Source organism: Pantherophis guttatus, chromosome 2 (assembly GCF_059756535.1).
Source record: "Pantherophis guttatus breed Tessera chromosome 2, ASM5975653v1, whole genome shotgun sequence".
In the NCBI taxonomy this organism is placed as follows: Eukaryota; Metazoa; Chordata; class Lepidosauria; order Squamata; family Colubridae; genus Pantherophis; species Pantherophis guttatus.
In genome coordinates, this window is record NC_142064.1 from 93,518,313 (window position 1) to 93,538,245 (window position 19,933).

Genomic DNA, 19,933 nt, shown 5'->3' on the forward strand with positions numbered 1-19,933 from the left:
CAGCCTGCATGAGCCACCCTTCAATTATGTGCCAAAATACTTTGTGGATAAATATTTGTTCTGCTGTCTGAGACGCTACCTCACTCCTGTTTCCCCAGGCTCTTAATCCAGCACTTTGTGCTTAGCCCATCAATATCATAAGGTGCTTAAATAGAAACTTAAGTACTTTGCAACACAAAACTTGTTTGTATGTGTGCTTTATAATACTTAATTCTTTTAGGTTAGAATCATACCAAGACTGTAGTTTCCTGCTGCTCCCTCACTACAACTGCTAAATTTGCAGAGCAAAAGGACAGCCCTATATTTACTGCACAATTGCACAGGCTCATCGTGTTTATCTTTTATAGATGTTTGAGATCTGAACATATCACAGTGGTATTCTTGGTCCCATTTTACAAGATATATCTAATATCAATCCAAGGTAATATATTTGGCTATGGAGCTTGAACAATGAAATAGGGCTGTTGCCTTGAAACCCGCCCCTTCTCCCCCAAGGTACTTGTGAAGACCCTGAAAAATGCAGGACGATACTGGCTATATTAGCAGTCACTTCTCTTCTTTCCCAATTGAAAAGAAGATCCAGGTTTGCAAATAAGATTTCTCTACTAATAGCCTGAGCACCTGGAAAATCCTAGAACAGATGAGTGGGATGAGAAGGCGAGCTTTTGAGTATGATCTTGCAAATTAGATCAGATGAGTTAAGAGACAGAGTCCTTTGCCTGTGAATTGAGTGAATGTATTTTTGCAGTTTTAGATTTTGCTCTCAGTAGTGAATCTGGGATATAGCATGGGAAATAGACACTATACTTCAAATGGCAACAGGAAAGAAAAGAGATGGATTACACATTGGACTGGATATGTACAGAAATGGGACAGCCTGTAGCCTAGTGGCACTGTTGATGAGTGTCAACATCAGTTCAGATTAAAGCATCAGTCATCTATGATTTAATTATACATTAAGGAAAACTAGGCTGATGAGTTTGATCCAGCTCTACCTGTCTATGTATTTGGTAGTACACCAATGTGGATTAGAGAATTAGGGAGGATTCATACATTGTGGTTGTGATCAATAAAAACTCCTTTGTTCCCCCCCCCCATAAACCCATCTAATCTGGATTTGCATTTGTTTGCACCTGACCAAAGAGATACATTGAGTTTGCTATTGTGTTCTACCTATCCCATGGACCATGTCTTATCTAAACTGGCAAAAGCAACAGTGTGTTGGAGAACCAAATATGGTGCTTTGGAGCTTCATCTTCCATGCTTTGGCAGTGCTGGTTCAGGACTTTATGGTTTACATAACAACTATACATGCTATCTCTATATACAATATTTCCAACTCTGTGCATGGAATGTAGAGTACAATTAATTTGTGCTTCAGTAAGTGTGTGAATAAGATATCTCAAAGTAGAATTCTCCTTCTTTACCATCCTATTGTCATAGTTTATCTAGCCACTTTTGGTGATAAATGGACTGGCGATCTCTCTCCTGCCTATAGGGATGTGAATTGATTAGCATGCTCCATGCTTGGTAACATACAAGAACTGAAGGATTCCAGAATGTTCTTGGAATTTTCTAAGAGAATATGTCAAGGCCAAATTTACTATGGAATAGCAAAATGACGCAATTATCCTAAGCATATATTCTGCTATGGTCCTTTCTCTACAGTGGTCTAAATGATGGCATTGTGCATGCGATCCAATTTTTCATAATTAAGTTGGATGTATTTATTTATTTTGAAGATTTATACAGCCACCCATCTTATGTATTGTAACCCGGAATGGCTTACAAACAATAATAAAACTAATGAAGAGTATTTCATAGTACAGGTGCCAGATGTTGACAACATTGCAGCTTGTAATGGATATAGCACTTCTCAAATGACCTACAAATAGTGCAGCACATCAGAAAATAACTTGTATTATATATTGGGTTTATTTTTCAAATGTGTATTTTGCTCTTAAGTCTTTGATAAGATTATCCAAGGGATCTTTTGTGATTTTTGTATCAGTTTGCATATACAGGTACCCTGTCTCCTGACTTATGCCTTCTTTTCCTCAATCTAATAGTCAGCAGCAATTTCATGAGCATAATTAACTTTCCTTCCTCTCTAATAGTTGAGTATTTTTAGTCCTTGAATCAAGAATATGAAGCATTTAATTCAATTTTTCAGCACTGCCTAAAAAAAACTATTAGACCTATATTACAGGAATGTTATGCACTTCATGATTTAATAATTTTAACTATGCACTAGAAATGGTTAGCATTCCATATTCACTAGATCAAAGTTGTTTTAAAGCAATAGAGCCAGTTGGTCTAATGGTGAAGGCATCACCAGCCTAGAAACCAAGAAATTATGAGTTCTAGTCCTGCCTTAAGTATGAAAACTAGCTGGGTGGCTTTGGACAAGTCACTGTCTCTCAATACATCTCATCTCACAACACTGCTGTTATGGGGACCATAAGGGGAGGAAGAAGTATTAGATATGTTTTCCACCTTGAGTTATTTATAAAAATAATACGGATGAAATAAAAAACTAAAAACTCTAGTTAGGATTCAGATTCAGAGTCATCTAGCCAGAAATTAGAAAAATTTGGGGATCAATAACATAAAGAATTACAATCAGATGGCTATTAAATTCCTTTTTTTCCCCACTGAAACTTCTACATCACTTGGAATATACAGGTTGTTTCCCTGCTTGTACTAAACAGAAGAACCAAACTCAAAACTTCCCAATCTGTTTTTGCCTGTCTGTCTCTCTCAATGTGTATGTTTAAGTGTATGTGTATATAGAGACCCTTTAGCACAGAGTGGTATCCTTGGGTGAAAATAAGATCTAAATATACACAAGAAATTAAGTCAAGAGAGCAGGTTACATGGCTGAACACTGAAGGAGGCCTGGCACTGGTTGGATGGATCAATCATGTACGCTAGAGCACAAACCTAACAAATACATACGTCATTTTTTAACACGGGAAGCAGCGATTAATAGTAATTACTATTCATATGGATTTATATGTAAATTTCAAGCTAGTTTGTTTCAATGTTCATATATTTTTTCAAAATATTTATTTTATGAGTAGGCATCTGATCACAAAAATACCTATAGAGATATTTATGTATTTTCATTTCAGAAAGGTACATAGTATCTATAATTCTCTCTTTAAAGTTAGTCAAACTCACATGCTTAGAATGATGCTGATCTCTAAATTGGCAACATATCTTTTCCAGTGTATATTTACATTTTACCTTGGCAGTTAGATTTCTGCAAACCCTTTAATGGGAGTTTTCTGTAATATGTAGGAATATATAAAACACATTTGTCTTTGGCTCATTAAGGCAACTTTTTCCCAACATGTGCAGCTATGAATGCATGCATATCTGTTCACAGCCACTCTAATTTCTCTCCTCCCTACCAGCAGGCAGAGAGTGGGGCCAGCTTGGAAATACCCAAGTGAGATTGAAGAAAGAGGCAGCTGCTTTAATTAGCCAATGAACAGGGTTTCATACACACTCCTATGTGTTCCAAAGCCCTTCTTTCCCAGGATCTCCATAGGACTAAAGGCAGTGATTTTCAGCTAGTGCTAATTTTGGTGCTTCCATTTTGGGAAGATAAAAAGAAGAACACATACAAAATTAGTATGAATATAAAGACATTTTAATGTTCTGATGTTTATATCAAATACTCCGTCAAGTATTTTTTACATACAGTATCTTATAAACATAGTTTTAACACAACATATACAAAATTGCACATTAGAGATTACAAACTCATAAATGTAATCTTTTTTTTATGTAAACAATGTCAGCACAAGAATGTTATACATTCCAGAACGCTCATTATCTCCCACTTTTTCATTTCAGTCTCCATTAATTATTCTGGTTAGAAAGTGATAAAAACCAGAGAATGTCCACATTAGTCCCTACAGGCAGAGATGCCCTATTGGTTAGACATACAAGGCAAGTCGCCTTTTAGTCGTAAATGCTTAACACAAAGATTTGAAGATCTAATCCTGTTCCCGTGGAGTCACAGACAAAAGATCCACTATTTGCAACAACAGCAGGTTTGAAATTAGCATTGCAAGATTTCCAACTGCTGCACTGAATAAAAACATCCACAAACTCAGTTCATAAGGAAACAAAAGCTAACTGCTCCTTGGCAGTATAAATTTGGAGTATTCTTGTAAACATGGATTTAAATCACCAGTCAATGAAAAGGTGTAGCACTTTTATTTCCTCAATCACTCACTACACTAAAGCAAGATACACACTTAATCAAGTAGAATTATGTGTTACTTTAAAAAGATGTGTCAATAATAATTAAACACCTTTTAGTTCTACACATTATGAACGTTATGAAAAAAAATACATGACCTGAATGCATTTTTACTGTCCTGTATTTTATGTTTCATTCCATGCAAATGTTTCAATTCCATAAAAGCAAACCAAAGCTGGAAATTGTGAATGAGGACTTCACTATTAACATGTGAGTTCACAATCCAGTGCACTTACTTGAAGAAAGTCACTATGAATTAAATAAAGCGTACTTCTCTACAGACAAGTACTGTATACTGTATTCTGTATTAAGTACTGTTCTGCAACTCCCACCCGTTTCTTCTACTAAACCGGAGATTTTGTTTGCAACTATTGGCCATATACCAGTCCTTGAGCCTTAGATCTGAAGACTCTCGTTGCAAAGCAGTAACTGGAACCGCTTTCTAGTTTGGTTCTGAACATGTTCCCAGAACATCAGCCTTCATAAATGCATCTTCCCTCTCTACATCTCAAAAACTTGACACATCCGAATGCCATCTAGAAGTACAATATACATATATAATAAGCAATACAGTATGATATTTGTCAAATAAAGCCAACACGCTTCTGACAGTACAAAATACACCTGTAGAATATATATTCAATATATCTCTTTAATTCATCTGTCAGGCTACTGTAGGAAACAAAAGCGGAGCAAGAACAGAAGAATGCCAGATTAAAGAAAAAAAGTTATTTAAAAAAATAGCTAATTCTGAAATAGTGGTAAATTATTTCAGAGAAGGAGCCAAAAATTATTTCCAGTGTATTATCCAGAACTGTGCCCAGTGGTTACACCATAAAATTTGTAAAAGGCATTATGACACTGGCAGTTTTATATATGATTTTCTTATTTCCACCACCAACACAGAATTGGCTCTTTTGATGAAAACTGCAAACTGCCAAGATTTTCAGTGAGCTATCACAACCCTAAGATATCTTTCCTTATTAGTCATCAGCTCAAATGTATGTGCAGTTGGAATGTATGTGTGTGTGTGTGCGTGCGTGTACGTGTGCATTGCTGTAAAGTTGCCTACATTTAATGGAATGTGCTATTTCAGTGCCCATTTGGAAAAAGCTTTTTGGAATGCTTTGCTTTTTCGGGGTTTTTGTTTTTTTTTTGTACTGTTTGTTTGAGCAAAACACTAAAGATTTTGGTATCCTCAGCATTCACTGTCATCTCTAACTTCAGATCATTTATGAAATTAAGAACCAGTGGTTCCAATACAGAAGTCTGGAGAGATCAATTTCCCTTCAAGCTTTATATCCTCTTGCTAAGGGGATCCATTTATTTTGATTCTCAGTCTTGCAACTGTCTCTGAAAGGACCATCTCCCTTAACCATTTCTTTAATAAGGCCATGGTTTTTTTTTTTACAATGCTTAGCTGCCACCATATCACAAATGTTAACTGCTAAGCAATTAAGAGACAACAGAATCAGACAAGTCCATTTACCTCCTTCACCATATGATCATATCCTGCAGTTAGTGTTTTTGGTCTGTTGTCTGCAGTACGATCATGGCACAACTTTCTGCCTTCAGATAATATTTCAAAAACTGTACAACAACAAACCCTGTATCATTCTTAGCTCTGAAACTAAGTGGTACACTAGCAAGATATGAAAGGCTTAACTTGCATGCTTGTTTTAAAGGCACAGGAATGCTCCTTTCCTATGATTTCTTATCATTTAAAATGGCATTATTTGGTACTATTTCAAATACTTCATTTGAATATATTTGTAATTATGGTGGCTTCAGATAGACTGTGAGGCCATAGGCAGTACTGTCGTATCTGAGAGGGGTAGAATTCAATAAGAAAACAAGGGATGCTGGTATTGGGATGCTGGTATTTATTTTCAGAATGAAATCAAAACCCCACTCCAAATTTTAAGCAACTACAAAATTGCTTAAGGTGATTGGTGATGGGTTTAATTTCATATAGACACACATCCTGTTTTTTTCTTCTTTGACCCCATTACATTCTACTTGTGTGAACCAGCTTTGAGTTCAATCTACCTCCATTAATCTAATTCTAGATATTCAAAACTAGATTACAGAAAATTCTGCTTCTAGAAAACCATCCAAAAGTCAAAACTATTAAGTTATTTTTAAGCAGAACCCCAAAAAGACTGAACAGAGAATCCCAATCTTGTCAAAACTCTTTCTACCTCGGGGAATTACTTTGATCATAGCTAAGTCTGAATTGAGACTGAATTGGAAGTCAGTCCCAATTCAAGGTATGTCTTCATTATAAAAATAAATCAATTATATATGTCTCTAATATAAAAAGGTAGCTTTGCGAGATTAAATGTTAATGTCTATGCTGGATAAATATTTAACCGCACTTACTACTAAACTACCTAAAATCCCACTGACTTCATAGGTCTGAGCATGAAGTATAATTAACTCCAAATTCAACTCATGATGTGTATTCTTAAACACATATATGCACATACTTTTTCACTTCTCAGATGGTTGGATTACCTTATTCTTCTAAAAACATGACTTTTCTTGCTCCTAAGCAAGAAAAACAGCTCATTTGTATCAAATTTCAGAAAGAGACATGCGCGTTATAGGTTAATAAGTAGGTCTCTTCTTGAGACTGGTCAACTATGGGTTTTTTTAATGACATATTACTTCACCCAAGGAGTTTCAGAATTCTTTCCTGTATGGGACTCTGTGACATAATAATGTGTACTAATCAATCAGTGAAGACTAGTAAGTCAAAAATGGGAATCATGGAGCTGGAGACCTTTAAAAGGTGTAATCCTATGCATACCATCTTCCTGAATGTTATATGGAAATGCTATGTTTGGAAGAAAAAGGTTTAAAATATCAGATTTATGCTTTTCTTAGAGAAACATAGGTATCTGCTTTTTATTTTAAACCATTGGCTTTGATTTGTTTCAAAGCAGTAAAGGTATCATGAGATAATCCAGGAATTCATTATTAAATCAGGAACCCTCTGGAAGCCATACTGAATTAGCATCAATAAAAAAGGTTACGAGGGTACTACAAATTTCTACTACTCCAATCTCAGTAGACATACTCCTGATGGAGACATTTTAAATATTGTCCATATAATAACTGCATTATCTAATATAACAGGCATCTATCATGTAAGTTTCCAGTTAATGTTTCAAACTACACAAAAGGTTAAAACTATGCATTATCTAAGAGGGATTACTCACACCCCACCTAGCAGATTCTTAGACAACTTGAGTATTGCTTCCAAAAAGGAAAATATAACTCAAGCTCATCTGAACAAATTGCCTGAAGACATCATGCATAAGACAGGTTGATTAACTATTATATAAACTTCCCTTGCCCCAAATCTTTCATATCTACAAAACTAATTCTGCCCTCCACAGAATTACTAAATAAGCATTTTTAGAACTGATCATGCATAGAAACAGTCTTAAACCTAAAATTATACTATTTTTTTAAAAAAACAATACACTTAAAAATGCAAGAGACAAAAATTATATGATTGCATCTGAATGTCTGACTGCAAAAATTACAGCTAGTTATCAAGTTAAATACCTCTGATCAAAGGAGCAGGTGTTTATTTACAGTACAACTGCTCAACAGTGGGGAAATACTGACAACAATTAACACAGCAGAAAATCACTTTGAAGTTTATTGAGCAATAGAAATATTGTCATACTCAAACAGATTCAGCTTTGCAACAGAAAATAAGAAATTACAGTAATATGCACCAGGACTATGTTTGATTTTTTTACATCCTTCTGTTCCAGATACATATTATTAAAATACTTTCTGGCAGCAATATAAAAAGCTAAGCAATGCTCCAGCAAATTTTAAGCACTTTTATATTGCAGTGATTTCCATGGCAAATTTAAAAAGATCCTTTGACTAAAATCATGGGGTTTAAACATATATGAATTTGCTTGACACTTGCCCTAATGTCTTTTAATACTAATACATTTAATACTAATAAACGTTCTACAACCTCCAGGAAAAAATACACTTTCATAATTAAAGCCAATGGCCCACTAACATTTCTAATGGGAAAAAAAAATCATTCAGTCAAAATTTTCAGGCTAACAGTGGAGTTCTCATAAAGCCAACAACGATTTTCTTACAATGAATAAAAATCCTGCTGTGAAAACATGCAGTGTTTTACATCAATCCCTACAAAACCTATAATAATGAGTGGTGTTTTCAGTGTAAGTCCACACCCGAATGTACATTTCTATCAATGACAAGCATTCCAAAATAGAACCCAAAATGATTCCATTGGTAAGTTAAAAAAGAACCGTTGGAAAAGAGTCGTGATACATCATCCCTCACCAAGTTAGCAACAAAATTAGTCAGCCTTTTTAGCCACACAATCACCTGAGTGTTCACATGAACTGGGGAAGTGCACAAAGAAAACCAGCTGCCAAACAACTCTTCTTGTTAAAACTCAAGGATAAGATTTCAAATCCCCGAAGGCATTTTTTTTCCTTGTAATGAGATTTTACGTCAGTTTCAACAATGGATATCATCTGAACCATCAACAATATTAGAATGGGATATTTGTCTAATGAATTCTTAAGACAGGTGAGTACTATTTAATCTAGAATTTGGGGAAATGGGTTGCTTTTATAATTACTTAAAGTGCAAGAGACAAAGTGTATAAAAACAAATCTCTAATAGTAGTTCAGAGGCACATGCAAAACAACAACAACAACAACAACCACATTAATCAGAACAGATGAGGCAAACATAAGGGTGACATTTGCATAAGGATGAAATTTCTTCCCTTGGGAATAAGTATGTTCCCAGTTCATCAGCAATAATGGATAGTCAACCAACAAATGATGCAGCATGTAAACAGGATTTCAAAGACACTGGTAGATTGGTTAGTACATGAAAAAAAAAATACAATATTAAAAATATGACATCCGGAAATTGTGTCCAAAATACATTGTATTCAGAGAAATTCTCACAGAAAAAAGCTTCAAAAACTGCATACATTGGCAATATTTGCCAAATAGGCTAGAAAAAGGCAAACAATTTAGAATACTGCAAATATTTCAAGCACACCATGTTTTTGGCAAAAACTGTTACAACATACATACAACATTAACAAGACAATAAATGATCTGAGTGCCAAGATCAAAGCAGCTTCAGTTATGATCCGTCTTTTTTTGAAGAAATTAAGAAATAGGATGCTGTTTTTGAAGTAGGAATAATGATTTCTCTAAGCTCCTTTTCCAAAATGCAATATTTCAGTACAGAACTTACCTGAGAAATTCTTCTATTTCAGTATTACAACTTCTAGAGAACATTTGAAAAGATCTGATTTTGAACTGTTAACAAAATTGGAAAGAAAATTATTCATACTGATGACTGTGAAAATACTAGTATAGATTTGCATTCCAAACAAGAAAAAAATGATCACACGGGGAAAAGTTAAAGAATATATTATTAAAGTATCTTTGTCAATCAGTACAAGATGGTTTAATCAAAGTAATGTAGGTTTCCATCACTAGTTTTCACTCTACTCCTAAAATGCCAAGATAGATTATTTCACACTTGCAGTGATAGGATTCCAAGTCAAAAGCTCTTAATTGCTATTTTTTTCTGAAAATCTGACTCCCTCATAGGTATCCATCTAAGCCTAGGATAAATATCAACCTGTCAATCAAGCAGGTTATGTCAATACTGCTGCATGAAAGAAAAATCAACTGTGCCCTACTATCTTTTTGACACTATTTCCAGGTAAATATCTAGGCAAGGGTTTTTACTGCATGGAAAGTTATAGCTGAAACAGAAAATAAAATCACAGGACATAAAAAAACTGCATTTGGAGAAGGGTAAAAACTATTCTCTGAACTTATACAATGAAATATTTTGGTAGATAGGGCTGTCATCTATGATAAACAGTTTGGCAGAGTTACTAATAAAATTGACAAAATACTAATAAAACCATCAAAACCCTTAAAAAAACAAGCAAGAAACAATGCTTATTTCTGATCCCATTTTAAAATAAAACTCAATAAACCTTTCAAACTCAGCTTATAAATTTACTTTCCACCTCCCATCCTGAGAACAACATTTTTTACATTTTGGATAAAGTAAAATAGCTTATACATAGTTCTTCTAAAAATATATGACTATCTACATTTCTATTAATTTTTTTCCATGAATTATTCAAAACATAGTTGAATTAACTGATTTATCTTTTTTTTAAAAAATCCAATTTTTTTCTCTGTATAGCTCTATAGTTGTGATCATACCGAGAACAAGTACAGCTGGAATGTTTACTGTAAAAAAGAAAACATTTGATATTTTTCTTCAAAACGATTTCTTTTATCCCCTTGCATGTTATAAAAATAAACAGATATCCTATGGTTTTAATAAATAAGTGCACCCATACCCCAACTTTGTGCTGGCACAAGAAATAATATAGAGCTCATAGATCTAAGGGTGAAAAACATTTTCTTAAAATCTGCTTTTTAAATAAATATTTTATGTGGCATAGTAGGCTAAATCTCCAGGATCAAAAATGTGAAATTAGCTTGAATGTCAACATTTTCATAGCGACAAATTATGTGACTGCTTTCTTCTGTTCATCAAGAAAAATTGTCCAGCCACATACTCCACAGTACTTCCTAAACATATAAATTTAGTGTCTCTCAAGCGTTTAGCAAATCTAGAGAACCTCTACAGCAAGAAAATAACAAATAAGTCTGTACACAAAATTCACTTAACTTTGCACAAATCTTCTAAATGTTGAAAAACATTTCACAACTCTATCCACTGCCAAATTCTAGAGCTGCTCTCTCTTAAAAATATGATTTATCTACTGAAATAACTAGCAATATCCATGGTATACAAACATATTACTATTCCCTTAATATCCCATCTTAGAAAATCCACACTGTTCATTAGAAAGCTGTAAATACACCTTCAGCAAAACATACTGGAGTGTCTTTAACCATCCCTGGTAACTTTTTTCTTTCTTTTTGCAGAAATGCTAATACATGTTACACTCAGTGACCTTCAACCACAGAATAAAAATAAAATTTAAGAATCTTTAGAACATATAAAAGTCTTCCACAAAGATAACTTTTGTCCACAGGCATGATCTTTGAAGAGACTTTTGGATTTCCAGCAACAAGACATATTTTTACATCTAGTCAGCAAAGCTCTGGTTCTTCATTTTAAGCAGGGCAAGAAAGCTAGAAAAATAAGCTGGAGCTTTCAGAAGACCAAGAAAGAACCCAGCCCCAGACTTCTTCACAGGCTGAAGGTGGTCAGAGGGGCTTCAACTGGAGAAGCTTGACATTTTCCTCTTTCCCTCTGAAGGGTTCTGTTTGGTGCTCTTGGAAAGAACACAACAGCATTACTTCCAGCTGGTTATTACCAATTTCAGTATTACTTTCATTACTTAGGTGGCTGGCAGGAAACCTCCTAGTTGCTGGAGATGCTTGAAACTGCCAATCTTTAGTTAAGGATGACAGTTGTTACTTTTAAGAAGTTGTTTCTAGAAAGGCTAACACTGTGAAGTCCTACACTGCTCCATGGGATATTCTTTGTGGCATATTTCTCTCTCTGCCATTACACCAAGTTCTTCTCTGGCTCTTCCGACTTCTATTAGAAACTGGTTAAGATACCTGCATGGTCTCGCAGAAGCGGAACCTTTCCTTGTCTACTTCAGCTTTTCAGATGAATGAGGAACTCTGCAGAAGCCAAAGGATGTGAAAACGGAAGGCAGGGCTTCCATGGCCCTTCCCAAGACCATGATGATCAAGGTTTAATCCCCTTTCTGCCATGCATGCATGGCAAAGTTGGGCACAGGCTGGGTCTCTCCTTGTTCGGGGAGGGATCACACGCTTTCAGCAAGCACTGGTCTCCGGCTCTGTGGGTGCCTCCCTGCCGGGGGGCTGACCACCCACTGCCAAGGTCTGCGCGGGGGCTGCTGCTGCGGCGGCATTGGCGTTGATGTGACAGCCACTGGAGAGGTGGCTCCGGACTCGACCTTGCAGCTGGGTGACCTGGGCGCGGAGGAGACTGGCGGTGGCGGCCAACTCGGCGTTTTGGCCTTTGAGCGCTTTGACTTTCTCCTCCAAGCGGGCGATGCGCTCCAGCTTGCGCCGGCGGCACTTGGAAGCCGCGATCCGGTTGCGCAGTCTTTTGCGCTCGGCTTTCAGGCGCTCTTGGCTCTCTGCGTCCAGCGGGGATAAGGAGGAAGGCGGCGGAGGAGACTCCCCGGACGAAAGCCCCGAAAGAGGCAGCGGCGGCGGCGGCGGCGGCGGAGCTGACACTATTACAGGCGCTTCCGGCACAGTCTGCGGCTCTTCCAAAGCCCTGCCGGTCGAGCCGGGCGCGGGCAAACGAGCCACAGTCTGGGGATTGAAAAAAGCGCCGCCGGCCGATGGGCTGGCCGGGTTGAAGTTGCCTAAGGTGGTGTAGACGGCGGGGGGATCCTGCCTGGACGTCGGGCAGCAGGGCCCTCCCGGGTGCTGGGTAGGCGAGAGAGGCGCCGGGGACACTCCGAGCAACTGGTTCTGTTTGTGCAAATCGGCCAGAGCTTTCACGAAGCCGTCGGCGAAGCCCTCCTGTTCCTGCGTCACCGCCTGCGGCGGAGCCGAGGATTGCGGAGAGCGGTACAAGAAAGGCGCCCCGCCGGCCGTCGCCACCGAGGCCCCTCCGCCGGTGGGGCTGGAGGGGCCGGCGAGGCCCGGGCTCCCCGCTTGGATCAGCAATTGTTCCAAGTCGGCGGCCGCCGGCAGCTTCAGCAAAGGCTGCAAAACGGCTGGGCCCACCTCAGGGCCGGCGCCGACGGTGGTCTCCTGAATGAGGCGGTGCACGGCGCTGCTGGTGCCGCCGCGGGGGCGCAAGAACGGCCCGGCCGGGGGCAAGGTGGCATTACCCGAGGAGGCCGCCCCCAAATCCCGAGGAGGAGGAGGAGGAGGAGGCGGCGGCGGCGGCTTCCCTACGAGAAGCAACTTGCGTTGTTGAACCACCCCGCTTTCCTCAGGCGGTTCAAGTCCCGTCGGTCCTCCGGGCACGGGCCCGCCACCGAAGCCCGGCAGCTGCACGAAGTCCGGGAGCAGCTCCAAACCTTCTTCGCCGTAGTAAGGTGCCACCTCCATCTTCACAGCCACGCGGGCGCCCGTGCGCCCGCCGACGCTGCTCATGCTGGGCGGGACGGCGGCGGGTTTGGAGTGGCCACGGCCGCCGCCGCCAGTCCCCAGCTCTGTCTGGCTTCCAGAAAGAGGAAACGATGAGGTCCCGGCCGCGAGCTCCGCTTCCCAGCGCGGCGAAAGGCTGCAGCGAGTTTTTCACGCCTGGCGCCGGCTCTCCATCTTCCGCCCCTGAGGCAGCCCGCCCGGGGCTCGGCGCTTTCGACTTGCGGCTTTTAAAGGGGGAGAAAACTCTTTTTTTTCCCCCCCCTTGCAGCCAGAGGAACTGATGTCAAAATGCCTCGCCCTAGTAGCAGCTCCCGCTACTCCGCCTTTCTTGGCTGTGGCTGCGGCGGCCACACGCGGCCCTCTCGGCTCGGCAGCGGAGGGCGGAGCGACGGAGCCGCGTCGCCTGGTTCCGTCTTCCTCCCTTGCTCTCCTCTCTCCCTTCTTCCCGAATAAAACGGGGCTTCGCGTTGAGATCAGCCCGAAGGCGGATAAGAGAAATCAAAGCGAAATCTCGCCGCGAAACTTTTTATTGCTCTCCGACGTTGCACTGCGGCGGGGGACGCCTTGGGTTCCGGCTATTTCGCGCGGGCTACCGAATTCGCCTCAAAACCAGGAGCAGAAAGGTGCCTGTTTCCTCCCCCTCGCTCCCCCCACCCCCAAACTTTCTCACACAGCGGCAGTCTGATGGACGAGCCGATAAATGGGCGAAGTGAAATTGCGGGCAACTACAGGTAGTCCTCGACTTACAACAGTTTGTTTAGTGACTGTTCAAAGGGAAGTGAAAAATGTGACTTTTTCACCGTTATGACCATTGCAGCATCCCCATGATCATGAGATCAAAATTCAGATGTTTGGCAACTGATTTGTATTTATGACCATCACAGCAGGGGTGGGTTCTACATACCTTTACTACCGGTTCGCAACGGGGTCGTGCACGCGTGCGCTCTTCTGCGCAAGCTCATTTTGATGACATTGGAGTCGGTGGGCAGAGCCTCCCACCGGTTTTACTACTGATTCTGTAGAACCAGCGCGAACCGGGGGAAACCCACCACTGCATCACAGTGTCCCAAGGCCATGTTTGCGACCTGACAAGCAAAGTGAATGGGGAAGCCAGATTCACTTAACAACCAGGTTACTAACTTATCCACTGCAGTGATTCACTTAACAACTGTAGCAAAAAAGGTCATAAAACGGGGCAAAACTCACTTAACACACGTCTCAACAATAGAAATGTTGAGCTCAATCGTGGTCATAAGTCGAGGACTACCTGTAGTAGATCGTCATGGCCAAGCTGCTATGGCTTAGTCCAGCCTGAAAAAAAGAACAGAGTGACCCTAATCTTCGTCCTAAGGGCCTTCCTGCTTTCATCCTCACTTCGAGAAATTGCTTTTCCTCTTTGAAAAAAAAGGACCTTTCCCTTTACAAATACAGAGCCACTAGAAAGGAAATGCAGTGGGGGAAATAGAAACTAGGCTACTTATACAGGTAGTACTTGACTTACAACCACAATTGAACCCAAGATTTCTGTTGCTAAGAGAGACATTTGTTAAGTGATTTTTGCCCCATTTTACCACCCTTGCCACAGTGAGGTTGTTAAAGTTAGTGACATGGTTATTAAGTAAATCTGCTTCCCCATTGACTTTGCTTGTCAGAAGGTCACAAAGAAGGATCACATGACCCCGTGACACTGCAACAGTCAAAAATATGAACCAGTGGCCAAGCACCTGAATTTTAACCATGTGACCATGGGGATGCTGCAACAGTCATAAGTGAAAAATTGTCGTGTCACTTTTTTCAGGGCTGTTATAATTTTGAATGGTCACTAAATGAACTGTTGTAAGTCAAGGACTACCTGTGTTCAGCAAGGAGGTGTTGCCAATGAGCTTTTCCCAAGGTGCATATAAGCACTAGACCAGGGTTATCAAACTCTATTTCGTTGAGGGCCGCATCAGGATTGTATTTGACCTTGGGGGGCCAGGGTGGGCGTGGTTGGGGTGGGCGTGGCCAGCTCAACATCACTCGTGTCGGGGGTGCTTGTGGTGACCCGAGCACTCTGCCAGCGAAAACAAGTTTCCAAGCTCCGTTTTGGATGTGATGGCCTCCTGCAACCCTCTGCCAGCGAAAACGGGGCTTGAGAGAGCCGCACGCAGCTCTCCTGAGCTTTTTGTTGGCAGAGGCACTGTGGGCCAGTCGTTCACTGTTTCCAGGACGGCCCCACGGACCAGATCTAAGCACCCCATGGGCCAGATCTGGCCTCTGGCCTTGAGTTTGACATCCCTGCATTAGACAAACATTATATGGCAACTCTGTTTTTTGCTTGCACATTGTTGCTTTTATCTTAATTTCAAACCATGCCTGAGGCCGCCATAAGTTATGTTTACATGTTGATAAAGAGGCATTTCTGCCATTAAGCCAAAAACATCCCACAAGATTTTTAAGATAGACAAAAACAAAAAGTGCCATTCAGTCTTGCTAGGGTTAAGCTGGATGGGTTCTTCTCCATCCAGATCCCCACAACTTCCAGGCATTTGAAATAACCCTGAGAGCATCACTTTTGGGCAGGCTGCGGCAAAGCCACAACTGAAAACCAGCATACTGATATTAAGCCTGAAGACTGATGATTTCACTCAGCACCTTCACATCAATGTTAAATACTGAAGAGTGGGGAGAGAGAGTCAAGCCCACCCTGCAATGCAGGTGTCTAGATCTGGACCCTTCTTCCCCACCAATCGTAGCCAGTCCTGGAGGAAGGAAAACTACTTACTGTAAATCAATGCCTTTCACTCAAAATTCAGATGCTTGGAAAATAGCATGTATTTATGATAGTTGCAGTGTCCTGAGGTCGTAAGATCACCTTTCGCAACCTTCTGACAAGCAAAATCAGTGGGGGAGCTGTTAAGATTCACTTAACAGCTGGGTTACTAATTAACAACTGTGGCAAGAAAGATAATAAAATAGGACAAAACCCAATTAGCAACTGTCTTACTTTGCAACAGAAATTTTGGGCTCGGTTGTGGTCATAAGTTGAGGACTACAGGTATTTTGTTTTATGCCCGTCAGAACATCCAGATCACACTGCTGAAATTCAGTGGTAAATGTGTTGATTTGGGAGAGGACAATTTCGCAGTTGACTGTCCCAATCTAACCCAAACTTTGTGGCCCCATTCCACTTACATCATTACAACACTGGCCACCCACTCTTCTAACTCTGATTAGCTCCTAAAATGAAAAGTGGACTTTATCTGCAAAACATTTTTTTTTTGGTTACTGTCTTGAATGAATGACATCACATTCTGTACATTAAGGTTTGTTATTGAAGATTTCTCAGACAATGTTATTAGCAGAGGCATAATAAAGTCTGTGTTGTGCCCTATAATTTATAGGGAGATTTCTCTTTTTGCCTTTGAATTCTAATTTCATGAATGATAGCAAGTCAGAAATTTGTCATGTTTGATTCAAATTTGAGAGTTGGTATTCAATTCATCTCTTCAGCTGAAAGAGTTGCTTCAATCAATGGAATATGGCAGAAGTAATTTCACATCTTCAAAACTCCCCAAAGATGATGGAGAATCCTGTGTTAATCTTACAGGGAGAGGAAAGTCTAATGTGCAACGTAATAGATTTAATCAATTTATTTCACTGAGTATACTCTGAATGAACTACTCCACAGACTGTTGTGCACTTCATTCATGAAAGAGAATTTTGAAACATGTCAAGTAATAAAATTGCTTAGGTGACTTTAAAACAATTGCAAGATTATTTTGTCCAAGAAGTTGTAACAATAAACTTGAACAAAAGGCACACCTGATCATATAGCTTTCTTTAAATATATGGCTATTCAGAGAGAATGTTTACTACAAAACAGTAAACCTTCAGCAATCTGCTTTCTTCCCATCTTCGAGTCAACAGGAAAACATCCCAGTTTAGAGAACTCTGCTCCACAACTTGCCTTTGCTATGCATTGACAAGTCTGCTCACTCTTGTAGTCTGCACTTTTTTCAAATGAAGGAATAGACTGTCCTACCTAACGTTTTCCACCAACAAGAAAACTTAACTACTATTGTGATTGCTCCTGTGAATAGAATAGAATTCTTTATTGGCCAAGTGTGCATATGCTCTCAGTGTACATAAAAGGGGAAAAAAAGGAAAAAAATACATTCATCAAAAATCATAAGATACAACACTTAGTAATAGTCATAGGTTATTAATAAGCAATCAAATCATACTAGGAAACAAACAGAACAACATAAATCATAAAAATATAAGCAACCTCGTTATAGTCATGAGTGGGAGGAGATAGGTAATCATAAGATACAACCCTTGGTGATAGTCATAGGTTACTAATAAGCAATCAAATCTTACTAGGAAACAAACAGAACAATACAAATCGTAAAAATAAAAGCAACATGGTTATAGTCATAAAGTGGGAGGAGATCGGTAATAGGAAGGATGAGAAGAATAATAGTAATACAGTCTTAGTAAATAGTTTGACAGCGTTGTGGGAATTAGTTGTTTAGCAGAGTGATGGCATTCGGGGAAAAAAACTGTCCTTGTGTCTAGTTGTTCTGGTGTGCAGTGCCCCTATAGCATCATTTTGAGGGTAGAAGTTGAAACAATTTATGTCCAAGATGTGAGAGGTCTGTAGATATTTTCTCAGCCTTCTTTTTGATTCGTGCTGTATACAGGTCCTCAATGGAAGGCAGGTTGGTAGCAATTGTTTTTTCTGAAGTTCTAATTATCTGTTGAAGTCTGTGTCTGTCTTGTTTAGTTGCAGAGCCAAACCAGACAGTTATAGAGGTGCAGATGACAGACTCAGTAATTCCTCTGTAGAACTGAATCAGCAGCTCTTTGGGCAGTTTGAGCTTTCTGAGTTGGCGCAGAAAGAACATTCTTTGTTGTGCTTTTTTGATGACGTTTTTGATGTTAGGTGTCCATTTTAAGTCTTGAGATATGATAGAACCTAGAAACTTGAAAGTCTCTACTGTTGATACTGTGTTGCCTAGTATTGTAAGAGGTGGTAGTATAGGAGAGTTTCTCCTAAAATCTACCACAGTTTTGAGTGTGTTTAGTTCAAGATTGTTCCGGTTGCACCACAAGGCTAGTTGTTCAACCTCCTGTCTGTATGCAGATTCATCGTTGTCTTGAATGAGACTGTTGTATCATCTGCAAACTTCAGTACTTTTAAGAGAGAGATCTTTTGAGATGCAGTCATTGGTGTATAGAGAGAAGTGGAGATAGTACATAGACCTGGGGGGTTCCTGTGCTAAATGTACAGGTATCTGATGTGATTTTGCCTAGCTTCACCTGTTGCTTCCTGTCTGTTAGGAAGCTTATGATCCATTTACAAGTGTTGTCAGGTACAGCTAATTGATTTAGTTTAGTTAGAAGAATATCTGGAATGATGGTATTGAATGCTGAACTGCAGTCTATAAAATGGGTGGTGAGGCAGATTTCTATATTCATTTTTATTGCTTACTTTATTTTGTCCTATTTTGCTAGACTTTTATTGCTAAGCATTTGTGATAGAATTAAAAAAAAAAAACACCGTGATGTCCAACCCTCAGAAAAGAAAACTTGCAATGGAAGTGATAGGCACTCTTGTTATTTGAATTTCTGAAGATTTCTCCTGGCTGTCAAGAATGAAGGTGTTCTTACTGTCAGTGTCTTGGTCAGAAGATGAGATCTAAATAGCCATAGTGTTTTCTCCTTCCTATGAATATTAGAGATGAATGAGGTTTTCCAGGTGTTATTTACCCTCAAAGAATTGAGGTTTTCTAGGTATGATTCCCCATGTTCTTCCATTATCCAAAGAGAAGTCTCTAACCCTCTTCTGTTGTTTTTTTTCTTGAATAGGAACACAGAATACTCCAAAAAGAACTGTTTTGCAATCACACAGTACAACCACTACACTCTACTGCTCCTTTACTAATCAACCTAATGAAGAAAAGTTTGTAGGCAAAATTTTGCCTTCTTTATTATTGCTTACAAATGGGAATATTAACCTCATGGTAGACCAGTGACCAAGTTTCCATGAAGTCAATATTCTCATTAGAAGAAACAGCCCATTCCAGTGAAGTAACCAATTCCTCTACAGAAAATAGCTGTAGAGGTGCAGCACCTGGAAGGAAAAAGGATCCTGCTATGGACCAGTTGGATTCCTGCGAATTGCTGATCTAGTAAAGCTCTTCCATATGTAACTAGAATGTCTACATGGCATGTCTTTTGCTGGCATAAGGTGGAAAACCCTAGTTTGACATCAGAACCCTTAGTCTCATTTCAGCTGGTCTCAGAAGCACTTGATGAGAAGCTCTAGTGTGAGGACACAGCTTGACAAATGGTAATGGGGTTACTTTACAGTACAACAACCAGAACATGTAGAATAACCTGTTATTTCAGAAGAAATCCAGTCCTAGTCAGCAGATGTGCATTAAATCCCACATAAGTAGCACTAATTTTTTTTTAAATTTTCAAATGT

At 39.6% G+C, this 19,933-nt stretch overlaps 1 protein-coding gene across 1 annotated transcript; it reads right to left on the reverse strand.

The window, feature by feature from the left end:
* Positions 1–10,922: 10,922 nt before the first annotated feature.
* On the reverse strand, positions 10,923–14,083 carry LOC148115204 (transcription factor Jun-like). Its single transcript, XM_087886419.1, has one exon. It carries the CDS (start codon positions 13,462–13,464, stop codon positions 12,160–12,162), a length of 1,305 nt encoding a protein of 434 aa, XP_087742545.1. The 5' UTR covers positions 13,465–14,083; the 3' UTR covers positions 10,923–12,159.
* Positions 14,084–19,933: the final 5,850 nt, after the last annotated feature.